Source organism: Centrocercus urophasianus, unplaced genomic scaffold (genome assembly GCF_019232065.1).
Source record: "Centrocercus urophasianus isolate 14NV4802_14NV808 unplaced genomic scaffold, USGS_Curo_1.0 seq_24, whole genome shotgun sequence".
NCBI lineage: Eukaryota > Metazoa > Chordata > Aves > Galliformes > Phasianidae > Centrocercus > Centrocercus urophasianus.
Genome location: NW_024884800.1, coordinates 384,141 through 404,976, shown reverse-complemented (window position 1 = coordinate 404,976; position 20,836 = coordinate 384,141). Strand labels below are relative to the sequence as shown.

Genomic DNA, 20,836 nt, shown 5'->3' with positions numbered 1-20,836 from the left:
GCTAACACAACACTACACACACTGGTTGTACTCCCTGTTTTCCTTCACTTTAACATAACAGAACAAACACAATTTCCACCCACTTCAATCTTATATCTGACCGCATTTCTCCTGCTAAAATTACTCCCACAGCTGCAGCAGAACTACCCACCAGTCTGAAACGAAGAGTTACAGCACCGTTCTGTGTACGCCTGTGCTTTGATGCCTGGAAAAATCTCACTGCTGCACCACCTCGCCCCTTGAGCAGCACAGTGTTACTGCCTGCACCGACTCGGATACAGCCGCGCTGTGCCGAACACCCCGCGCCGTGCTGGCTCCGCTCCCTGGGATGGTGCTGGCAGCTTTGCATCCTGCAGCACTACGTGGAAAGGTCCATCAGGAAAAAGTGCCTGGGGGGACATTGACCCCCAAACCGAGGACACGCACAGAGACCTGGATGACACAGGACCCTCCCCAGCCATTTCAACTGATGTCATACCTGAGCCTTGGTGATGGTATTTGCATTCACTTCTGCCTTTACAATGATATCTTCTGTCTGTGACATTTTCAAGAAAGGTATTTAAAATAGTGACTTCCTGTCAGCGGAACTGCACAGCTCTTCCTGGACAAGAGCCTCTGACTCACATCGAGCACCAGCACTGCACAGAGCACACGGGTACATTTCAGGCACGAGCCTTACGTTGCTGTTCATGTTCCCTCCTTGCTGCTGCTCCGGTCAGAGCAGTGCAGGGCCTCAAAGCGTCGCCACACTGTGCCACCTCAGATAGCAAAGCTGCCTGGAAACTTTAAAGCGTCCCATCTGTTAAAATGCTTTAAAAACATGCAGCCTTGTACACTGAAATTATTTCCCTTTTTCTAATTAGCCTTGACTGTGTTTCTAAACTGCCTGTGCTTTGTTTTCTTGTATAATTGCCGGAGGTGGAGAGCTGAGATAGCATCTCTGAGGCAGCAGAGAATGGCGCAGCGTGAAAACAGGGATGTGGCCAGGTGAACACATGTGGGAATTTGACGTCCATGGCAGTTAAATAAGTGCTAGAGGGTGACTGCGAGTGTGTGGTGTCCCTGGCGGGGGGAGAGGGACGAGCACACCCCCAGGACAGGATCCCTTGGCTGAGCACTCCTACGGCACGGCACTGCTGCTACAGGTGGCAGCACGGTGGGGACCAGGGGAAAGCACACTGCAAAGCCCAGCTGCACAACTCGCAAATCTCATAAATTACTCTTTTTAAAACGCTTTTTCAACAACCCGACCAAACCATCCTTTGCCTACTGATGGAGATGGGCAGAGTTTACTCCATCACATAGACGGCTGGGAAATCTGACCTTACCGTGACAGTTAGCTCTGACTCTCCAGCCGTGACTCAAAATGAAGCAGAAAATGGGATGAGAGGTTACTAAAGGCTCCATAAAGCCTGAGCAGAGCCCCTCTGTGGTCCCTGCTTTGCATGGGTGCCTCTGCAGGCAGCAGATGGCTATTTGGGCTAGCACTGAAATTGCTGCTGCTCCAAAGCCTAAGCTCTATCCTGTGAGCTTGAGGAGCAGCTTCAACAAGTCAGCTCCGAGAAAGAGATGAAACGCATGATTTCACCAAATGGAGGAAGCACCTGAGCACCTCCTGAAAGAGACAGGCATAAAAGCCATTGCAAAGTTAAAGGAGGCTCACCTGATTACTGAGCACCAACAAGACATAAAGTGAAAAAGGAGCAGGGCGATGAGGCCCCAGCCCTGAGCAGCCCAGAGATCAGAGCTGTTCAGTGTCACCCTGGTGACTGCAGTCACCTGGAATCCACAAGGACAGGACCTCGGTGTCCTTGGTTGCACAGAATCCTTCTTATATCCCAAGGAAACAGCCCACCTGTACAGTATTTTTGAGTGAGTTTAACACACACCACAATCTTCATCCATCTCATCTGCTGGCAAAATGTTACTGAAGGGAAAATCACGAAGTACAACTCACGCTCAGAGGCACCACCCTCTGGTCAGAGGGCCTGACCCCCCCCAGGAACCACCTGCACCGTTACTTCTCTTTGCAAGCTGCTGCAGGCAAACACCTGGCTTTACTCTGGGGATGCTCAGCCTTCCCCCTCCAGCACAGAGATGCTCATTAGGCACCGCAGCAGCAGTGAGGGGACGGGGCAGCTGGCCTCAGGCACACCTGACAGGCACAGCATAGGGTGCAGCAAAGGTCAGGACCTACACTGCCCTTCCACATGCCCTCCGTGTGCAGGTTCCTGTTTGCTTCTGTCCTACGCAGATCTTAATGCCAGCGCCACATCTATGATTCTGACAAGCAATCTGCTCACAGCACTCCACAGAGCAACACTTGTGAGCCACGTCTGCTCACACAGCCACAACCAAACAGCGCCCATCTCCAGCGCGAGCACAAAATGCAAGCAGCACCGTCAGCAGCAGAACGCTCTCTCTGGGTGTGCGTGTGAGAGCACATTTGCTCCCACCAAACCCGCTGCTCACAGCCAGACCTGCCCACCTGATTCCCAGGGAGGATCGAGGAATCTTCTCCAGCACATTAATACGGGCACACGAAAACTGCAGGCTGCTGTGGGGGCAAACCGTGAACGTGTGGGGTGTGGTCAGCAGCACGTGCGTATCTTCAGCATTACGATAAGGAGAGCAGCACGGTGCTCAGCAGTGGGGAGGTGGGCAGAGCGGGGAGCAGTGCCTGCAGGGCAGGGGTGGCACAGCACGGGCAGTGCTGGGGCTGGAAGTTGTATCCCAGCGTTGCACCCAGCCCCGTAGGACACCCAGCGGGCTGTGCAGCGCAGGAGTGCACCTAAGTTCACATCTTCATTTTGCTTTGAATGTTTTCTCTTTCAACTTATTGATGTCTCCCCAGAGGATGAGACAGCTGTTTTTGTTAACAAGAGCTTTCTCCTGTTCAGCAAACACGTATCTGTTTTTGACTTTACTTTTTGAAATGACTTTACATTTTCCATTCTGTAATGCAGAAAGTGGTGTATGGCACATTTTTTACTTATTAGATGCTGGATGAATGTTTAAATTGTGATGAAACGGGTCCTTAAAATCAAAAGAAATGTAAACATTCCTCTAGTAAGTCAGGACTAAATTCACCAAACAAACTGTTTCTTACATTAATTGTCTGCTGAAGCCAGGAAACATCATTTGTAAGCTGTAAACTACACTGTCTCGTCTTTGCCTAAGGTTCCATGCCGCTGCTTCATGCCTCATCCTTTACACAGGCTGGAAGAAATCCCCCTGCATTTGCAGTCTGCTCAGCCCCAAGCAGCTCTCGCTCTGGATGACCACCCTGAACTGCCCTGGCTGAATACATCGATTTCTCTCTGGCTATGTGACCACTTCAGGGCTGGTTTAGCAACGCAGTGAACTCCTGGTGTTAGACTTCTCCTGGGAATCTGGCCTCCTGCAGGCTTCAGCAACAGCTGTGCACCACCTACCATTATATTTGAGTCCAAGAGATCCTAGTAAACATAGGCTTCCCCATTCTTTCACCATGAGAAAGTAGGAATCACGCTCCACACCTTGCCCTGCTTGCAACACGGGCATAGCAGCACTCCTCGTACTGCTCACTTAATGGCAGACAAACCGCCCTATCAGCTCTGCAGATGGAGACAACATCTGGTGGAACTTTGTCTTTATATCCCAACCTCTGGTTATTGCCCCGTGGAAGGGGTTGGTGTGCACAGGGCTGAGCCCTCCACAGCACACCCGGACCTCAGATCCCAAATGCAGCTCCTGCAGCAGGAAGGGAGGGCTCCATGTCTGCCTGCTGGGGATTGGCTTCCAGGCTTGGATATTTAAAACATGTAATATTTTTCCCAGATTTTTTGGTAGTGAAATTATTGCTACAGAAACTGGCATTGCTAATTCTGCATTTTTACTCCTCTATTGGATGAAGCTTGAGTTGAAAGTGGGCAGATGATAGCAAAATCTGGCATGGAAAATCCAGAAGAAAAACAGCAGTGAGAGCAGAAGCTGTCAACCCAGGTGGCACAGCTCTGCCCATGGGTGGCCCCACAAAGAGATGGGACGTGGGCACACTGCTCCCCCCGGGCACTGCAGTGCATGGGGCAGCCCCAGCCCCGGGAACATCAGCACTCAGCGCAGTCACACTCCTGTTATTTTTAGGTGTGTTTATAGCATGACCAAAGCCCTGCACAGATACAGTTGCTGGGGCAGAAGGAGGGTTCGGGATATTTTATCTGGAGGGCGGTGTAAGCTATATCTGCAAAAATTCACTCCACTGGCAAACCACTTGTACTATAGAGAAGACCTCGAAACTTATGCAACGGCACCATCTCCCCATGTCCTCAGAGCAGATCGCGCTCTGAGTCATCTCGAAGAAAAAGCGTGCGAGTTATCATGGAGGCTTCGTGTTTCTGCGGCCTTCTTGGCACCCTCAGCCTCGCACTCAGCTGCCAGCACAGCACCCAGAATCACATCCCTCTGCACCCGCACCGGCAGCTTGCCATCAGCTGCGCTTCACGGCCCCGCACCACACTGCAGAGCTGCAGACACCCGAGGGCCCCTGCCACCATCCTGCACCTTGGGGCGCTCAGGCCTGGGGTGAACGTGCACAGTGCTCGAAAGGAGCCTGCAGGCACGCTCAGCAGTAACCTTGGTGCACAGCAGCCTCATAAGAACAAGGGAAGCCCGGGCTGCTGGCGGCACGCTGCATGCAGGGATGCGTGCCATGCAGCACCGTGCCTGTTGCGTCCGGGGGCTGCAGGCATTTCCTGGAAAATGCGGTTCCCAGCACAGCCCCAGCAGAACACAGCTCTGCCCAGAGCTTCTCCTGGCACCGTGGGAGCAGCACCCACCCACACAGCTGCTGTGCACGCTGCAGCCCTGCGAGGCCATGGCTCTCCTGGCCCCACTGCACAGAGCAGTGCTGTGCCTGCTTTGCTCACGCCTCGGCCCTGCTTTGTGCTCCCTCAGCAGTGAAGCAGCCAGGAGCCGTTTTCTTCCAAGCCTGCCTGCAAACCAAAACACAGATGTCAGGTCTAATTTTAGGCACCCAGCCTTGAGAGCACTCGCTCAGCTCTCTCCTAGGCCAGCAGAAGGATCTCAGGACAAATCCACCATGGGCGTTGGGTGAGGGACAGGGCCAATCTGCCCCCGTGCTGTGCAGTGGAGAGCAGGTGAGTGCAGGACTGCAGGGCAGGGAGTCTGAGGGGACACACAACAGCAGCAGCAAAGTGAGGAGGTGGAAAACAGGGCACTGTAGCAATGGAAAAGGGCAGGAGCACACAGACACACAAGGCACGCACCTGGAACATGGCCACAAATGCTTGCACACATCCTGAGAAAATCCAAAAAGAAATACAGATCATCTGAAAAGCATTTGCATGTGGGATTGCTCCAGTTAAGGCGCCTCGCTGCTGCCCGGATTAAAGCAATTAACCGACTGGCAGACAAATTACTTTTCTCCTTTTCTATCCTTCTAAAAAGGGAAAGGAAGGCACAGAGCCCATCCAAGCCCTCCCCACAGTGCCTGCACTGCGCAGCCCCAACACGTGGGGGGGGGGAGGAAGGAACCTTCACTGGGAATGTCTGATACAAAGGCTCGTTCCTGTACTGTTCTCAGCATGCTAGCCAAGGTCAGAGAGCTTTTTCTGCCATTTCTAACCAGCAAAGAAGCTAATGCAGCTAAAATATGTGGCAGGAGTCAAACTGCTAAGGAGCCAGGGAGAAAACACCAGAAAACCAGCAAAGTACCATCTCGGAAAAGCAACAGTGGGACAGCAAAGCGCCATACGTTCCTGCCCCATCCCATGGGCTGAACACGTTCTGGTGCACCCAGAAAGTGCTTTTGGGAAACCTGCCATCTGCCCACCCACACCTCGGGGTATTGTGAGTTCTTCCTCCAGGAATGGGGCAGCCGTGGGCAGGTGGCACATGGCACCACTGAATTTACTCAGACTCCCATGTGCCACTGGCAGCCCCCCGGTGCCCCAAAACGTGCCTGAGCTGAGCACAGAAGCACCGGGAGAGACCCATCCCCTCTGGCTCCAGGGCTGTGCAGCAGTGTGATGCATTCTGCCTTTGACTGCATAGAAAATCAGTGGGCACTGCACAGGGCTGCTGCATGGACATCTGAGATGCCTGGGGGATCCCAGGAGCCACCCCAGCAGGATGGTGCTGGCACAGGAAGGGCACCTACAATACACAAACACCTGTGGAGCTGTGGCTGGGCTTCGAGTTGGTTTCCATTACTGCAGAACCACGCTGTGTTCTGTTTGTGTCCTGACAAGCAGCCTGTACTACTTCTCAGGAGTGCCAGCATCTGTGTTCTCATTCTGTAGACAGGTTCTCCCAGATGCAGAGCCTGGCATTTCCAAGCCCCAACAGATCATCAGTGAACTTGCTCCTGCTGGCTTCTTCTCAGGTCGCATTAAAAGTAAAAAAGCAGGGGGAGGAGCGCTCTCCTGCAGTGCCGTGCCCTGCAAACGCGGCCCTGGTGCCAGGCTTCACAGGACCAGGCTCTGCCAGGGTGAATGGCACTACCAATGGTGATTGCTGGGCACCCCTGCCCTGCCAGCCTCCGGAACCGCCCCGGCCCCGTGGCCCAGGAGCCCAATGCTTGCAGTGCTGGAGCAGGCGGCGCTCACACTCATAGCCAGAGGGACTTCTGCCAAAGGAGCCGCTCACCAAAACTGTGCTCTCCTACCCTATTTATTGAGAAGGAATCATTATCTATTTTGCCTGGTTGCCTGGACGCTCAACGAGCTGCTGCTCAGCAGTGCTTCTGGAATTGCCATACACCTCCTGTAGCATTTTTATCTCTGTTGGAAGATATATTGAACTTCGCTTATAATCACTCCTGAAGAGAAAGCAGGACTGTAATTGTTGTTGTTAAAGCAGAACGGAGCACAGGTGGGCAGAGCTGTGCTGGTGCCCGGGGCTGCGGGAGAGAAGCACCACACCAGGTGAGCACAGCCAGACCAGCAGGGTGTTTGCCATGACAACAGGCTACTATCTTTTACTTCAACCAGCCTCCTCGTAGCACCATTAGTGCTACAAAATAAAAGCAATTCTGGTACATGCTGTGTGCCGTGACTGCCAGGACCAACGGCACTGAGTTAAAATCCCAACACGACCAGGCTGTGCTCTGCCATCGCATCGCTCAGTGAGCACTGCAGCACTGCCTGACCATAATCAGCTCTGCTTTCAGGGCTGTGAGTGACCAACTTCCATCCCAACACACGTCGCTGTGTCTGCCGGCCCTGCAGGCAGTGTGGTGACATGGGCTGGCAGCACTGCGCTTCCATCACAGCCAGAGGAGGATGAAGGGATAACACCATGGTGTACACTCAGTTATTTCCCTCCAGTCCCCCATACAACGCAGTCCTGAAGCTCTATGGCAGCTGCCCTGGCTCCCCCACAGACACGAGGCATGGGGTTCCTCTCACCTCATGTTGTTGCCATGCTGCCAGAGCAGATTTCTTATGGCCCTGCTGTCATAGCCAGCATCATAGAGTGCTGAGCACTGCCTGAGTGATGGCCAACCACAGAATCCCAGAATCACTGAGTTTGGGAAAATCCCCAACACTACCCACCACCACGTCCCTCGGTGTTGCATCCCCACAATTATGGAGCACCTCTGGGAATGGTGACTATCAGCTCAACTGCAGCCTGCGCTGTGCGCCACCGCTCTTTGGAGAAGAAATTGTTCCTAATACCCAACCTGACCTTCCCCTGGAACGAGGCCATCACTTCTCATCCTATCACTGTTACCCAGGAACAGAGGCCGACCCCACCTCACTACAGCCTCCTTTCAGGGAGATGGAGAGAGCAATGAGGTCTCCCTGAGCCTCCTCTGCTCCAGACTGAACCACCCCAGTTCCCTCAGTTGCTGCTCATAAGACACAGATCAGAGTGCAGCACCAGCACCAAAATCCTCCCCCTAAGCATGCCATGTCCAGGGTGAGCTGGCTGTGGGCTCACACCACTGCTTGTGAGATCTGCACCCTCTGACCACCCCGGTTCCCCAGCTGCAGGCTGAGGAGAAGTTGCACTTTCCCTCCATACACATTTGGCTCTCGGTCACACAACCATTGCATAGGCTGCAGGGATCTGCCTGAGGAGCTCCCAGCAGCAAGGGTTTCTTTCCAGAGAGTTTCCTATAGAACAGCTGCCTTTCAGTGAATACTTATCTGATAAAATCAAAATGCTATCAATCCCGGGACGATAAAATAGGAAGGTGTTTGCTCTCATGCTTAGCTCTGCAGTGCTGGCCTACAGTCACAGCAGGAAAGGATCCATCTGCAGCATACCAGCTCATGCCCCAGCAGCAGATCACAGCAGTGCCCAGCACAGAAATCAGCACCCACGCCTTAAAACCAACAATTTATACAATCAGAATTAAATGAAATGGAGAAACAACATGAATGGTGAGAACTGCAGGCCAGAGAGCTATTTCTCTGTATTACAAATTATTTTTAACTCCGCAGAAGAAAACTGCTTTCATCACACTGGGACAAAGTGTTCCAGTACAACCACAAAAATTTGCAATATATTCTGGGAGGTTTTTGGATTCCTTGCTGCAAGAAATGGCACCGCGTCCCACTCTCCGGGTAGCTGGGGGTGCGCTGGGATTTGCCCCGTCTCAGCACCGACAGGGAGCTCCATCGGCCGCTTCGCTGCGGTTTGCCCCGAGCCCGAGGCGCAGCCACTGCGCCGCAGCTCCGCGATGCCGTGCGGACGCAGAGCAGCGGCCAAAAGCGCCGCCGGGAGCGGGGAAACGCGGCGCTTCCCCGAAGGAGCATCCGGAGAGCAGATGGCGTTCGGTGCCGCGATACAGTGCTTTGTTTAACTGCTGCACGAACCGTCCCATGTCCCTCGGCCCCGAGCCAGGCCCGGGGGCAGAGACTTCCAGGAACCGCCGGCCCCGTGCAGCGTCCCAGGGCCGTCCTGGCCGCCGCGATGCCCGAGGACGGTGCGCGGGTATGCGGTCGCATCGCACCGCCCGGGGCTGCCGGCCAGGACCCTCCCGCGCTGCATATCGTGCCATCCACGGTCCCTGAAACACACGCGGCCTTTCCAGCCTCGCCAAAAAGCACCGAAGCGCCTCCGACGTTTCGCTCGCGCTCTCCGGCTGGAGCGGATTTCCACGCAGAAGTGCGCGCTGAGCGCAGAGCGAAGGAAGAACGGCAGCATCTGCGTAACAAAGTAATACTGGCGAATACTGTAAGCAAAGGAAAGGCTGCGGGAATGCCGGGGTGGGGGAGAAGAGCTGTGTCCGGCAAACGCTCGCTTTCCCTGAGCTGCTGCAGTGGTTTGCCGTGCCGGACAGAGAACACAAACAGCCCGGTAACAAAGCCCCACCTGTGCTCTCTCCCCTTGTGATGTGTTACTGCTTTGGTGAATTTTTCCTAGTCCTCAAACAAGCGCCACGCAGAGCTCATCCTTCCATTGCATGAAGTGCTTAAGGGAAATGGGGAAAGAAAAAAAAAAAATAAAAACAAAAATCAGTGAATACACCAAGAATGAGACTTTGGAACAGATTTCCAGAGAGTGAGAGCTCAGCAATGCAAGAGCTGGGGAAAGCATCGAGGAGGATGGGGGGAGTCTGCCCTGGAACATTTTTGCAGCGAATGGATGAGAAAGCACTTGGCTACACAGCACCCATGGGGCACAGACCCTGCAGCGTGAGGGGACAGAGCTGGGCAGGGGCACAGATGTGGTGGTGGACGGAGAGCTTGTCATGGGACACGGTGCCTGTGGTAGAAACAGGGGGAGAAATCCAGAGACAAAGCAGTGAGACACGAGAAGCAAACTGGCTAATAAGGGAGAGTGGAAAGCGGAGTGTTTCCTTCATTCGCTCCTCGAAGGAATTCAGGAGTGTCCCGTGCACCAGCAAGTGGCTGCACAGCCAACCCTGGGTAGTTCTGCAGGGTGAGCACAGCTAATGCTGGGAAAGAGAATCTCATTGTGTTAAGTGAGATCTAGCTCGTGGAAAAGATTAAGCAAACGAACAGCATCAAATCAAAATGAGAACAGATCATCCATGAAGTAGAGTAAGTGAGGCCTCACCTGGAGCACTGCGTCCAGATGTGGAGTCCTCAGTGCAGGAGAAACAGGCCTGTTAGAGTGCATCCAGAGGAAGGCCACAAAAGTGATCCACAGAATGGAACACCTCTCCTATGAAGACAAACTGAGAGCTGGGGCTGTTCAGCCTGAAGAAGAGAAGGCTCCAAATTGACCCAAGAGCAGCCTTTCAGTATCTAACGTGGAGCTTAAAGAGGGGATATTTAGGTTGATATATGGAAAGAGTCTTTCCCAGTGAGGCAGTGAGGCACTGAGACAGGTTGCACAGAGACGTGGTGGATACCCCAACCCTGGAGACTTTCAGTCAGGCCCCGGGCAACCTGACTGAGCTGTGGATGTCTCTGTTCATCACAGGGAAGTTGGACTAGACGACCTCTGAAGGTCTCTTCCAACTCAATTCTATGATTCTATGAAATGAGGTTGGCCTTACACGTTGCCATTTTGCAAGCAGTCCTTGGAAGTGCAGTGGAACCTCAGATGATTTTCTACCAACACTGGGTGACCCCACAGGTGCTGCTGTGAGGACACAGTGAGGCAGAGCCCACAGTGCAGCTGCTGCCCCATCCTGTTGCCTGCAGTCCTGCCCAGACACAACAGGGGCAGCTCAGCACACTGCTGAAGAGGTGGCTCCCATGGGAGTCTCTGTTCCTCAAAACAACAGCACTATTTGGGAACTCTCTCTGCGCCCCATTCTGCGCTCAGAGCAGCCTCCTCAGCCCAACAGTGGGGAAACTCCAGAGGCAGCCTCTGAGTGCTGTGCCCTGAGGGAGTTCAGCACTGGTTCTCCCTCCCATGCCTGCCCTGCATCCCTCTCAGCAGCCCCACAGCTCTGCACACCACTGAGGCTTTCACCTCAGCTCCATCCCCATGGCTCTGGTTGCACACAGAGGTGGAGCACTGCCAGAAACAAGCAACAGGGGCTACAAGAATTTAAGACACTTTCCAGGCGTGTCCTAGGGATGGTATCTCCCACTACAAGTTTTCTGTGATCTCTGCTGCAGCCGGGAACACTCAGCACTGACGCAATTCACAGCCTGCTGAGTGAGATGGAGCGTGTGGCAGGCATTGCTGCTGTGCACAGGGCTGTGCCTCATGCAACAGTGCCAGAATGCAGTGCCCAAACTCTACTGAAAAGGGGCAAATACTTCCCTGTGTGGTGCCAGAAGAATCCAAACCCAGCTGAGGAAACTGACCATACCAGTGCCAACGTCTGCATTGACAAAAAAAAACCCCACACAAACAAACAAGAACTGAATGGTGACAAGGAACAATTTTTCATACTCTTTTTCCTCTCCTTTTATCAGGAGCCATCAGAGAGCCATAGCACATCAGTGACTTTCCCAGCCGCCTGCAGCACACTGCCCGTGGGATCCGTGCACTATTTGTGCACTTTACAGAGCTGGCCCCAGGGATGAGCTTCAGAAACAGCATTCCTCCACGCACTGCTCCTCTTCAAAAGAAACATTTGCATAATATTGCCGTTCCCAAGCAGAGAGGTCAGGTTGGCAACAGGGGGAGGGCGAATCCCACTTCTGCCTTTGAGTGCTTCCAGCACAAAGTTGGGGATCTGCAGCGCAAGTGAGCACAGCGTGGGCTCCTGGCCGTGCTGTGCTCAGCTCTGTGCCGGGGGCAAAAGCTTAGAAGCATGGCACGGCTGGAGAGCCCAGCAATGCAGAAACACGGCCTTCCACATGGCCTCATCTTCTAGCGCAAGCTACTGCCCTTGATCTCATTGCCAGACCCTTATCTCCTCCTTCAACAAGCAGAAATTGTTACAGGTGTTATCTGTGAGTGGTATCATGATTGCAGGGCTGGCCACAAAGAAGAGCGTGTGGTCACTGTGCTGAGTGATGTGTAACCCACACAGACCACAACTGGACCAGAGAATGGAATCTGCAGAGAGGTACAGCCAGCACATATGGGGCCATAAAGCAGACAGCAGCAATAGGAAATGCCCTGTGGGGACCACAGGGTGAGCCAAGTTTCTCTGAGCCAAGTATCCCGAGTTCCTCTATCACCTTCATGCCCACTGTGACAACAACAGTTCCCCCTTTGCATTTATTTTAGTTTAAAACAAACAGCCTAAACTTCTTACTTGCTTCCACATTCTTAATCTTAAAGTCACCTTGACCCTGTGAGCTTCAATTTATTCTAACAAGTCAGTGTCTCATTTCTCAATCAGGTTATGTGGTCACCTTACAGACTGCAGGCAACAGTCACTCAGCTGGCAGTGCAGAACAGCCCCAACCCTGCAGTGGAACAAAAGCTTGGATTAATTTGTTAATCATACATAAGCATTGCTGCCACATTCACATACACTGTATCAAAAGCTTAACGTTCAGTCAAGTTGTGTTAATGCCTGCTTTGTCTCCTGTGTAACACAGCAGCCTCTAAACACAGGCAAACCCCTGCACAAGCACAGGGGCAGGCAGCAATGCTGCATCCATCACAGCCCTGACCCCACTGCTGCTACAGCCCCGTCCCACACCGTGCCCAGATGGCAGCAGCAATGGGACTCCAGGGACAGCATCTGAGCAGGGTTAATGCTGGGCCTAGCTGCTGCTGACCATCGCATCTCAGCTGTGTGCCACCAGCACACCTCAGCCCTGCCAGGCAGCCACATTCTCTCAAGGCTTTGGAAGGGAAACCCCACAACTAAACCCACAGTGCTCTACATAGAAGGAAAGTAGAAACAGCTCCCCACAAACATGCTAAGAAACAAAGGTTGTGTTCAGGGCTTACTGTTGCATACAGGATAAGGCATCTATCTGCTAACGTGCCTGTACCTAACCCAGATTTGCAAGCACTCAGAGAAAAGCAGGCTGTACTGCAGCTGCCCATGTTTCAAAGGCACAGGAACCTGAAGTGCAGCGGGACAGTACCACTGCTGAGAGCCCCCAGAGCACTTCTGCCTCCTTCCAGGAACACAGCCAAGGCGTTGGGCTTTCTGTGCCAGTTGGCATCCCACATCAACTGGGGTAGGATCACCACCAACCGCCTTTGGAAACCAGCCGAGTTACACGAGGGCCAAGCAGACTGCCCTTCAACACAGTAACATCACTGTGAAATGCTCCAGGTCCCTCATCCCTCCCTCCTTAGCAATGCTCTGCCCAAGCTGGACAAGACACGCTGCCCCCAGCTCCAGCCTGGCTTGCTGCTGCTGCAAAGCCAGGAGAAAACAAACCCAAGAGAGCAGCAGCAGAGGAATTGTATGTGGTGCAGTGAGCAGGGATCTCACCCAGACATACACAAACCTGAGGGCATCAACCCAGGCAGCTTCAGCCTGAGCACAGCCTGGAGTTCCTCCCAGCACTGCACCTAACACACAGGGGGTAAAGCACCACTACTCACTCTCCATGGCCACGCAGCAACACAGAAGCACTGGGTCCAAAGCACCAGATCAAGGTGTTCTAAACAATGCAGGGTCCCCCCTGAGCTCTGCTGCAGATGTGGCTGGACACAGGACAGCAGGGGATGGAACAGAGCACCACATACACCCAACCCTGCCACGCTTCACCCAACATTCCTTACCTACAAGCAGTTGTATCGCATGGGCTCGCAGGCAGACAGCACAGCCCTGAGCTTCACCCACTGCAGCCAGGCACCTCCATCTCCAGGTGCCAGTAATTGGGAAGCAAAATTCCTTCAGCTACACCCATCCCCAACAGCTTCACACTGCTCTCAGCAGCTTTATATGGCTCAGGATCAGCATGCCGTGCGCGCAGGTCCTGCTGCTGGCGCTCAGTTCACAGCTGCACTCAGTGGGACCCTTCTTTGCTTTATCCCTTCTCCCCCCTCCCCCCCAAATCTGTTTCTAAGTAGAATGCACAAATACATCATTGGATAACAATCACTACACTACCTCAGTACAAAGCAGCAGAATGAGCACAGCAGCACAGGCAGGATGTGTTTGCACGAAGCTCATTTACAGGGAAAATCTCATTGCGTTCCAATCTCTGATCGCAGCGCCCGGCGAGGTGCAGCGCTGCACCCAGGCTGTGCCTGTGACACCACCTGGAGCTGCTGTGCCCGCAGTGCCCACTGACGCTTTTTGGTTTCCAAAATTCAAGGAAAATTCCCTCACTGTTGTTTTCTCACTCCTGGTTCCATCGGCTGCAGCGACTCTCTCCGTCAGTAACATTTTTGCTATGAGGAGGGAATTGCTCAGTCACACACAAGCGTAATGTTTGCCCGCTGCTTTGCACCGCGTGTGCCCACTGTAAAGAGACAGCCATCTCCTTTTTTAAGGCTAATTCACCAAGAAAACCACTTTTGACCAAGCGCGTCTTTCCAAGCGCATCAGTTTCTCCTTTTACGTAGTTCTGAATACCGTTTTATCTCTACCCAAAACACACCTACTCGTACTCAAGCCGGAGCCGCAAAGCCCACTCTGTGTTTCCACGCCCGCGCACGGCACCGTTCGATGCAGAACGATGGCGCTGCGGTCGGTTATCACACACCGGCGGTGCTCGGGACGCAGCGGAGCTCCGCCCGCACGCGGCAACGAGAGGAGCTGCGGGAAGAACGGGACGGAGGAACCGCGAGCGGCAGCGGGACGGGCAGCACTCACCGGACGTCTCCGTAGGCTCCGGCGTAGCCCTCTGCCCAGGGTCCCAACTCGCTCTTGATGTAGGAGCCGGGGGCGGCGTAGGGCGCCCGCCCCATCGGGTACCACGCGTCGGCGGCGAAGTCGGCGTTCTCGGCGTGGCCGCAGCCGAAGGCTCCGGGGGCCGGCTCGGCGCAGGGCCCGTACAGCTGCCCCTCGTCGGCGAAGAAGGGGGGCCACGGCTGCGCGGGGACCGGCGCGCCCCAGGCGCCGACGGCTGCGGGCTTGGGGGGCCTCTCCAGCTTGACGCGGGCGGGAGACGAGAGGACGAAGCAGTCGCGGCCGGACGGCTCCTCGGGCGGAGGGGAGACGCGGTACAGCGGCAGCCCCGCGGGCACTTCGACTGCCAAGGCGGCCTCGGCGTCGATGCCCTTGAAGGCGGCCGGTGCGGGCGGCTCCGGCGGTTCGGCGACGTCGGGACGCGGGGCGCGGGGCGGCCCTGCGGGCAGCGCGAACATGCAGTCCTCGCGGGGCGGCGGCTCTCTGGGTGCCTCCAGCGCCTCCACCGCCAGCCCCATGGAGGCGGACACGGCTTTGCAGAGCTCCTTAGCGCTGTCGCCCAGAAAGTCTTCCTTGGGCGCCGGCTCGGCTCGCCCGGCCCCCGGCTCAGCCTCGAGCGGCAGCAGCGACAGCGCGCTCGGCTCGCCGAGCAGCTCCTTCAGGTCCCCGGCGCACGGGAAGGGCGAGCCCATGGCCGAGCGGACGGCGGCGCGGGGCTCGGGCAGCGGCAGGAACGCGGGAGAGGCGACGGGCGGCGGACGGGGGCTCTGCGGGCACGGGGCTTCCGGTGCGGGCAGGCCGGGCCCCGGCTCGTCCCGCGGCGCCTGGAACGCTTCGCACACGCTCTGGAAGAACGTCTGGAAGGCGCCGCGGAAGGTCCGTCCCGGCGGCCGCGGGTACACGCGCCCGATCCCCAGCTGCACCTCCATGTCCTCGGCGCGGTCCCGGCGGCGGAGCGAGATCCGAGCGGCGCTTCCCGGCCGCGGCCCCGTTAGCGGCGGCTCAGCCCCGCGGTTCCCATCGCGGCGCGGGGTGCGCGGGGTTCCGCGCAACAGGCGGGGAAAGTTGGGCCGGGAGGTGCTCGGGCAGGGCCTCCGCCGGCGTCTGCCGCTCGCGGCTCCTCGTAGCGCTTTTGATCGGCGGCCGGGAGAGCGGCGGCGGGAGGCAGGATCGCGCCGAGAGGAGGCGCGGAGACGGAGACCGCCCAGCGCCGCGAATTCGGTCCCGGGTCTCCGCAGTGATTAATCCGGTAACTCGCGGGCGGCTGCGGGGGCCGCTCTGGGGGCGGTGAGAGCGAACCCCGGGGGCGGCTCCGCACGGCGCGGAACCGCAGCGCCGCCGCCCGCCCCGCCGCTCCCGGGCTCAGTGCCCGCCGCGGACCCCGAGGGCGGACTGGGGCCGTCGCGGGCTCTGGGAGGGGACCGGGACGGCTCCGCTCTCGCTCTCCTATTCCCGGGGGCCGCTGAGCTCGGTTTCCCCCATCCCCTGTCCTTCCCGTCTCCGGCACACGCGTGCTTCTTCGGCCCCTCTTTGGCCGCGAACGGCGGACCCGATAATCTCTGAAGTGTCCCCGACCTGCACCGTTCTGCCCTTCGCCTGCTCCAATCCGCGCGGCAGGGCGGAATGCAGGGAAAAGCGTTCCCCTCGCTGGGCGCTGTCACTGCCGTCGGGACTTAGCCCTAACATGCCCCTTTGCACTTCAGTATCTGCACACTTTTTTCTTTGCACGTAAAGAAGCCCAGCGCCCTTTGTTGGCAAGCAGTGAGGTGGTGGCTGCGCACTCCTTTCCCGGCTCCACATCAGCCATGGGAGCAGCAATGCGTGCCCCCGTCCCGCAGGCAGCGCAGAGCTGCGCCCACGCTGAGCCCCTCTGGCCAAGCAGCCAACAGAGCCCATCGGTGTAGGACCTTTTAGCCAAACAAGGCTTGAGCTCCCCTTGCTGGCCCCGTCACCACAGTCCCAAGGCCACTTTCTGCGGTAGGCGCCGTTCCCAGGTAACCCGATAGCAGAGATGTGTGCATCTGACATACAGCGGAATAAACCCATTAATTCCAACTCATTTGAAGACAAAGGAGGAAAGAAAAGCAACGATTTGTTGCAAATGGATGGGAAGCGGAGCCAGTTGGGAAAATGAAGTATCATTTTCCATCTTTTAAAAGCGTTTTTATAACCCGGGGAAGATGGAAAGAAATAAAGCGAAACGCAGCCCCGCGGGGTTTGGCCGCGTCCCCACACCAAAGGCAGCGCGGGGCTGCAGCCCTGGGGTGAGGGCTGTGCGTGGGCTCCGTGCACACAGGGGACACCAAACGGGCTTAATGAGGAGTGGCACAGCCCTGCAGGGGGAAAGCACAGCTGAAACCTCAATGTGTAAAAATAGAGGGAGATGCCATAGTACACGTGAGCAGTGTCCATGCAGACCAGCGCAGAGCTCAGCGGTCCCACACACTCACACAGCTGGGTCCACCCAGCTGCATGTGGCTCCATCCCGGGGCTCTGTGGGGCCGGGGGGCTGTGAGAGAAGGAGCTGCCTGTGGGCAGGGTCACATGGAAAGGGTTTTCACAGAGAAATACATTGACGTGCATTCTCCCAGAGAACAGATACAAAGCTTTGGTTGGATTTTCTGAAACGTTAGCAGCAATATTTCAAAGACCTTTTTTTCCCCTATTTTTGCACAGGTGTGTCCCTGTTACAGCCGTGTAGTGATCATGACCTGGCCCTGCTGAAAGCTGCTCTGTGCTCCAGTAATGGTGGCACAAAATCAGAATCCTCAACTGAACACTGCAGTGGTATCCCCTGAGAAAGATGGAGAAGAGGAATCGAGTGTCCAGAAAGATCTGCTGCTGCCCCAGAGGCAAGCAGACACCTGCCAAGTGCTGTGGATTCCCTTTGCTCCTCCAGCAGCCAATAGCTGAGAAGCTCCAGAGCAAAATACATAGGCCCTGGAAAACACCAAGAGGAGGATTCTCACAACTAGCACTAAGAAATGCATTGGGAAAAGCTGAGGGTCAGCACTGTAGCGTAACATCACCCAAGGAACAGACAGCTGTGCTTCAGAGAGGTGCTCCCATGTGTGATGCCGACAGGCCGCGCAAGAACTCCTTGGCCACCACCATGGCCATGAAGAAAGTGATGTCCTCAGCCTGCACCTATGGAGAGCACTGGGATCCACGGGGACCTGGGGGAAGTCTGTTGGAACAATCCGTTCTGTTTGGATTGGATATCCCTGTGCCTTGGCATGTGTGCTCCTGGCTCTCAGCTCTGTGGCTGGTGTAGTTCTGCTGCCCTGGTCTCTCCATCCCTTGGCAGTGTCTGTGGGCGCATTGTGCCACAGCTGCAGCTTCCTGTGTGTGTGAGACACCCAACAGATGTGCATGAAGGACTGGGAGATGCTGCGTTCCTCTCAGCACACAGAGCCAACATTCTGCTTCTCTGCCTGCCTGCCTGGTTGAGATTGATTGTTTCACGAGCAATTTTGTGATTGGAACTTCACATAAGCATGAAGAAGGCTCTTCCTTCTTTCTCTCTTTTTTTTTTCTCTGCCTTCATTTCTTTCCTTCCTTGCTCTTTCTCTCCCTCCCTCCCTTCCCTCATTTCTTTCTCCTGAAAAGCACTTAATTTTCCCCACATTCACAGGTTTCTTTTTAAGTACTACTAATGGATTTTCTGGTCGGTAAGCATACGATTGAATGCTATTTTTTAAAGGCTTTGTGTATGTCGATGTTTGTAATTATCTGAAGGAGAAAATCGTTGCAACTGTTGTTGCACTCAGTGCTTTATTTGTAAGTGCTATCCTATTAAACGTTGCATTCTGCAGCGTTTTGGAGTTGTTTTGCTGCTTTTACCAAAGTTTTCCATAGAACTGCTATGCACAGTGCAGCAGTCGGACGCAGTATCCGATTTGCATCCATCCCCCTCCGGGTGCTGTACACAAACCGAGTGAAATGGAAGGAATCTGTGGAAAGACTGAGCAAAACCTCTGCCATGGATCATTCTTCTGTAGGTAAGCTGGGCCACGGCTTTGATTATCAATCAGTTACAAATGAGCAGCAGCGTGATCCTGTGTATCTTTTGGTAAAGGGCCTTCCCTAAGTGAGCCCTGCTTTGCATCTCAGGCTCCGCAGTTTCAGTCGGATAAATGCTCACTGTGAGAGTGCAGCAGCAGTGAGGCTGAGCTGTGCTGTGAGCCCACAGGGATGCATGGCCGTCCTGAGCTGCTGGGCGTCCTCATGGGGGATGTGGGGGGGAGGGGGGACACAAAAAGGGAAACATTTCAGCACGAGATGCCAGAGGCTGCACTCTAAGAGAAACATCACCTTCTCCTCTGCACTTCAGGAGCGTTTTCTCAACATAAGCAAAACGTCGATTAATTAAACACACCTTAAAATTGGAAACGTGGATTCCACCCTGAACTTGTGAAAATAAACACGGCGGCACAACGTGGCTCTGCTCCGACCGCCGGGTCACCGTCCTGCTGGCAGCCACCAGCAAAGCACCTGAAATTTCCATTCACTGCAAAGGCAAACGGCCGGGTGGAACGGCCTGGTGGAAGGGGGCGCCTCTCATTCCACAGTGCAGTGAATGAAATGTTCCTTTCGTCACCGCCCTGCATCAAACTGCATTTCAAAACCGAAGTACACATGAAGAACTTTAAGACCCTTTTAATATAGGGGTGTTCTCATGTAACAAGCATCGAAAAACCTGAAAAAAAAAAAAAAAAAAAAAAAGGTCGGAGGTGTGCTTTGATATTTGCAGTATTCCTCCCTTTAGATAAGTAGGGAAGTGGAGCCCTTGGCAGCAATTCACCTTCCATCAGCATGGCTCACACAGCAGATTGCAGGCTGTTTGTGCATCCAACGAGCTGTGTGTGCTGAACATGCACTGCAAAAGCAGATGTGGGGCTGTGTGTGTTTGGGTGGTGGGGAGGAACCTCAGTGCTTTGTGATCGGCAACACAAAATAGCATCTTAATATAGGAACCCAATCTTAAAATATTAATGTATTCTTTCATCTTGTAGAAAGCCAGTTTGCCTGTGTTTTTATTACTCCAGTTATACACCTTATAAGCAGTTTCTCCATTATTGGAAAAGAACACACTCTTCTTGCCTTGAATTCAGACATCTTAAGCATAACCCAGGAGCAGAAGGAATTTATTCCTTTTACTTCATGTTAGGAATGCTGGAGGTTGCCATGCCTCTCTTTTTCAGTGGCTCCATCACTGCAAACCTGTACCCTCAGCAGCTGCTGCACACAGCTCTATTACATTGCCTGTAGCTCTTCCCTCGTTGGTACCTCCAGCTCTGTTCTCAGTGAGAGCACTGCTGGGCTCAGAGAGGTATGTTGGACTTCCAACCCTCATCAGCAGGGGCCGTTTGGAATCTTTACAAGGGTGTTCCTGAAATCCTGGCCTTCGTGACACTGCTTGCAGTGCTCAGTTCTCAGCTCCCCAGGAGGACGCTTGGTGGGGCAAAACACAGCAGGGCTGTGGGCAGGGGCTGGAACCAAACCTCCCATTGCTGCTCACTGTGGCAGTGGCAACGGCCCTGCAGAGACTTAACAGCCCTCACCCAGAGCACGTGCTTTCTCCTGACAGCCAGAGGAGGCTCCTCATCAAGAGGTTTCCCTGGCGAGAAGCTGAGTTAAATCAGGAACTTTGCAACAAGTAAGCTCACAATCTGGAGATGTCAAACAACTGTTCAGCCTTAGAAAGATGAAGGAGGCATTGACCTGTCAGAATGGAAAGAAGCACACGGCACTCTCACATCAGCCTGATGCACAGCCGTCAGGAGCTGCACTTAGGCACGTGGGCAAACACAAACACTGCCCAGCCTGTGCTGAAGGATAACAAATACAGAACTGGGGATGGATTTATATTTTTGAATGCAAATGCCACAAGAAATTCAGCAGTTTTCTTTGACACTCATGACCACAACAGCACAGGAACAGGTTGCCCAAGGAGGCTGTGGATGCCCCATCCCTGCAGGCATTCAAGGCCAGCCTGGATGTGGCTCTGGGCAGCCTGGGCTGCTGGTTGGCAACTTGCACACAGCAGGGGGTTGGAACTGGATGAGCACTGTGGTCCTTTGCAACTCAGGCCATTCTATGATTCTATTTTCCTGTATGTTATTCTCAGATTCTTTCCTCCACCAAGTTACACATCACACAAAGCTCCCTTCAGACAGCTGT

At 54.6% G+C, this 20,836-nt stretch overlaps 1 protein-coding gene across 2 annotated transcripts in view; it reads right to left on the bottom strand.

Annotated features, from left to right (window-relative positions):
- AR (androgen receptor) overlaps positions 1–15,619 on the bottom strand; it is a 45,802-nt gene extending 30,183 nt beyond the window's left edge. Inside the window, exon 1 of one of the 2 annotated variants that reach the window (XM_042824795.1) lies at positions 14,618–15,619. In XM_042824795.1, coding sequence (XP_042680729.1) covers positions 14,618–15,582 — 965 coding nt within the window. In that variant the 5' untranslated portion in view covers positions 15,583–15,619. Of the gene's footprint in view, positions 1–478; positions 520–14,617 lie in introns of those variants that run through there. The other variant, XM_042824796.1, reaches the window with a different exon arrangement.
- Positions 15,620–20,836: the final 5,217 nt, after the last annotated feature.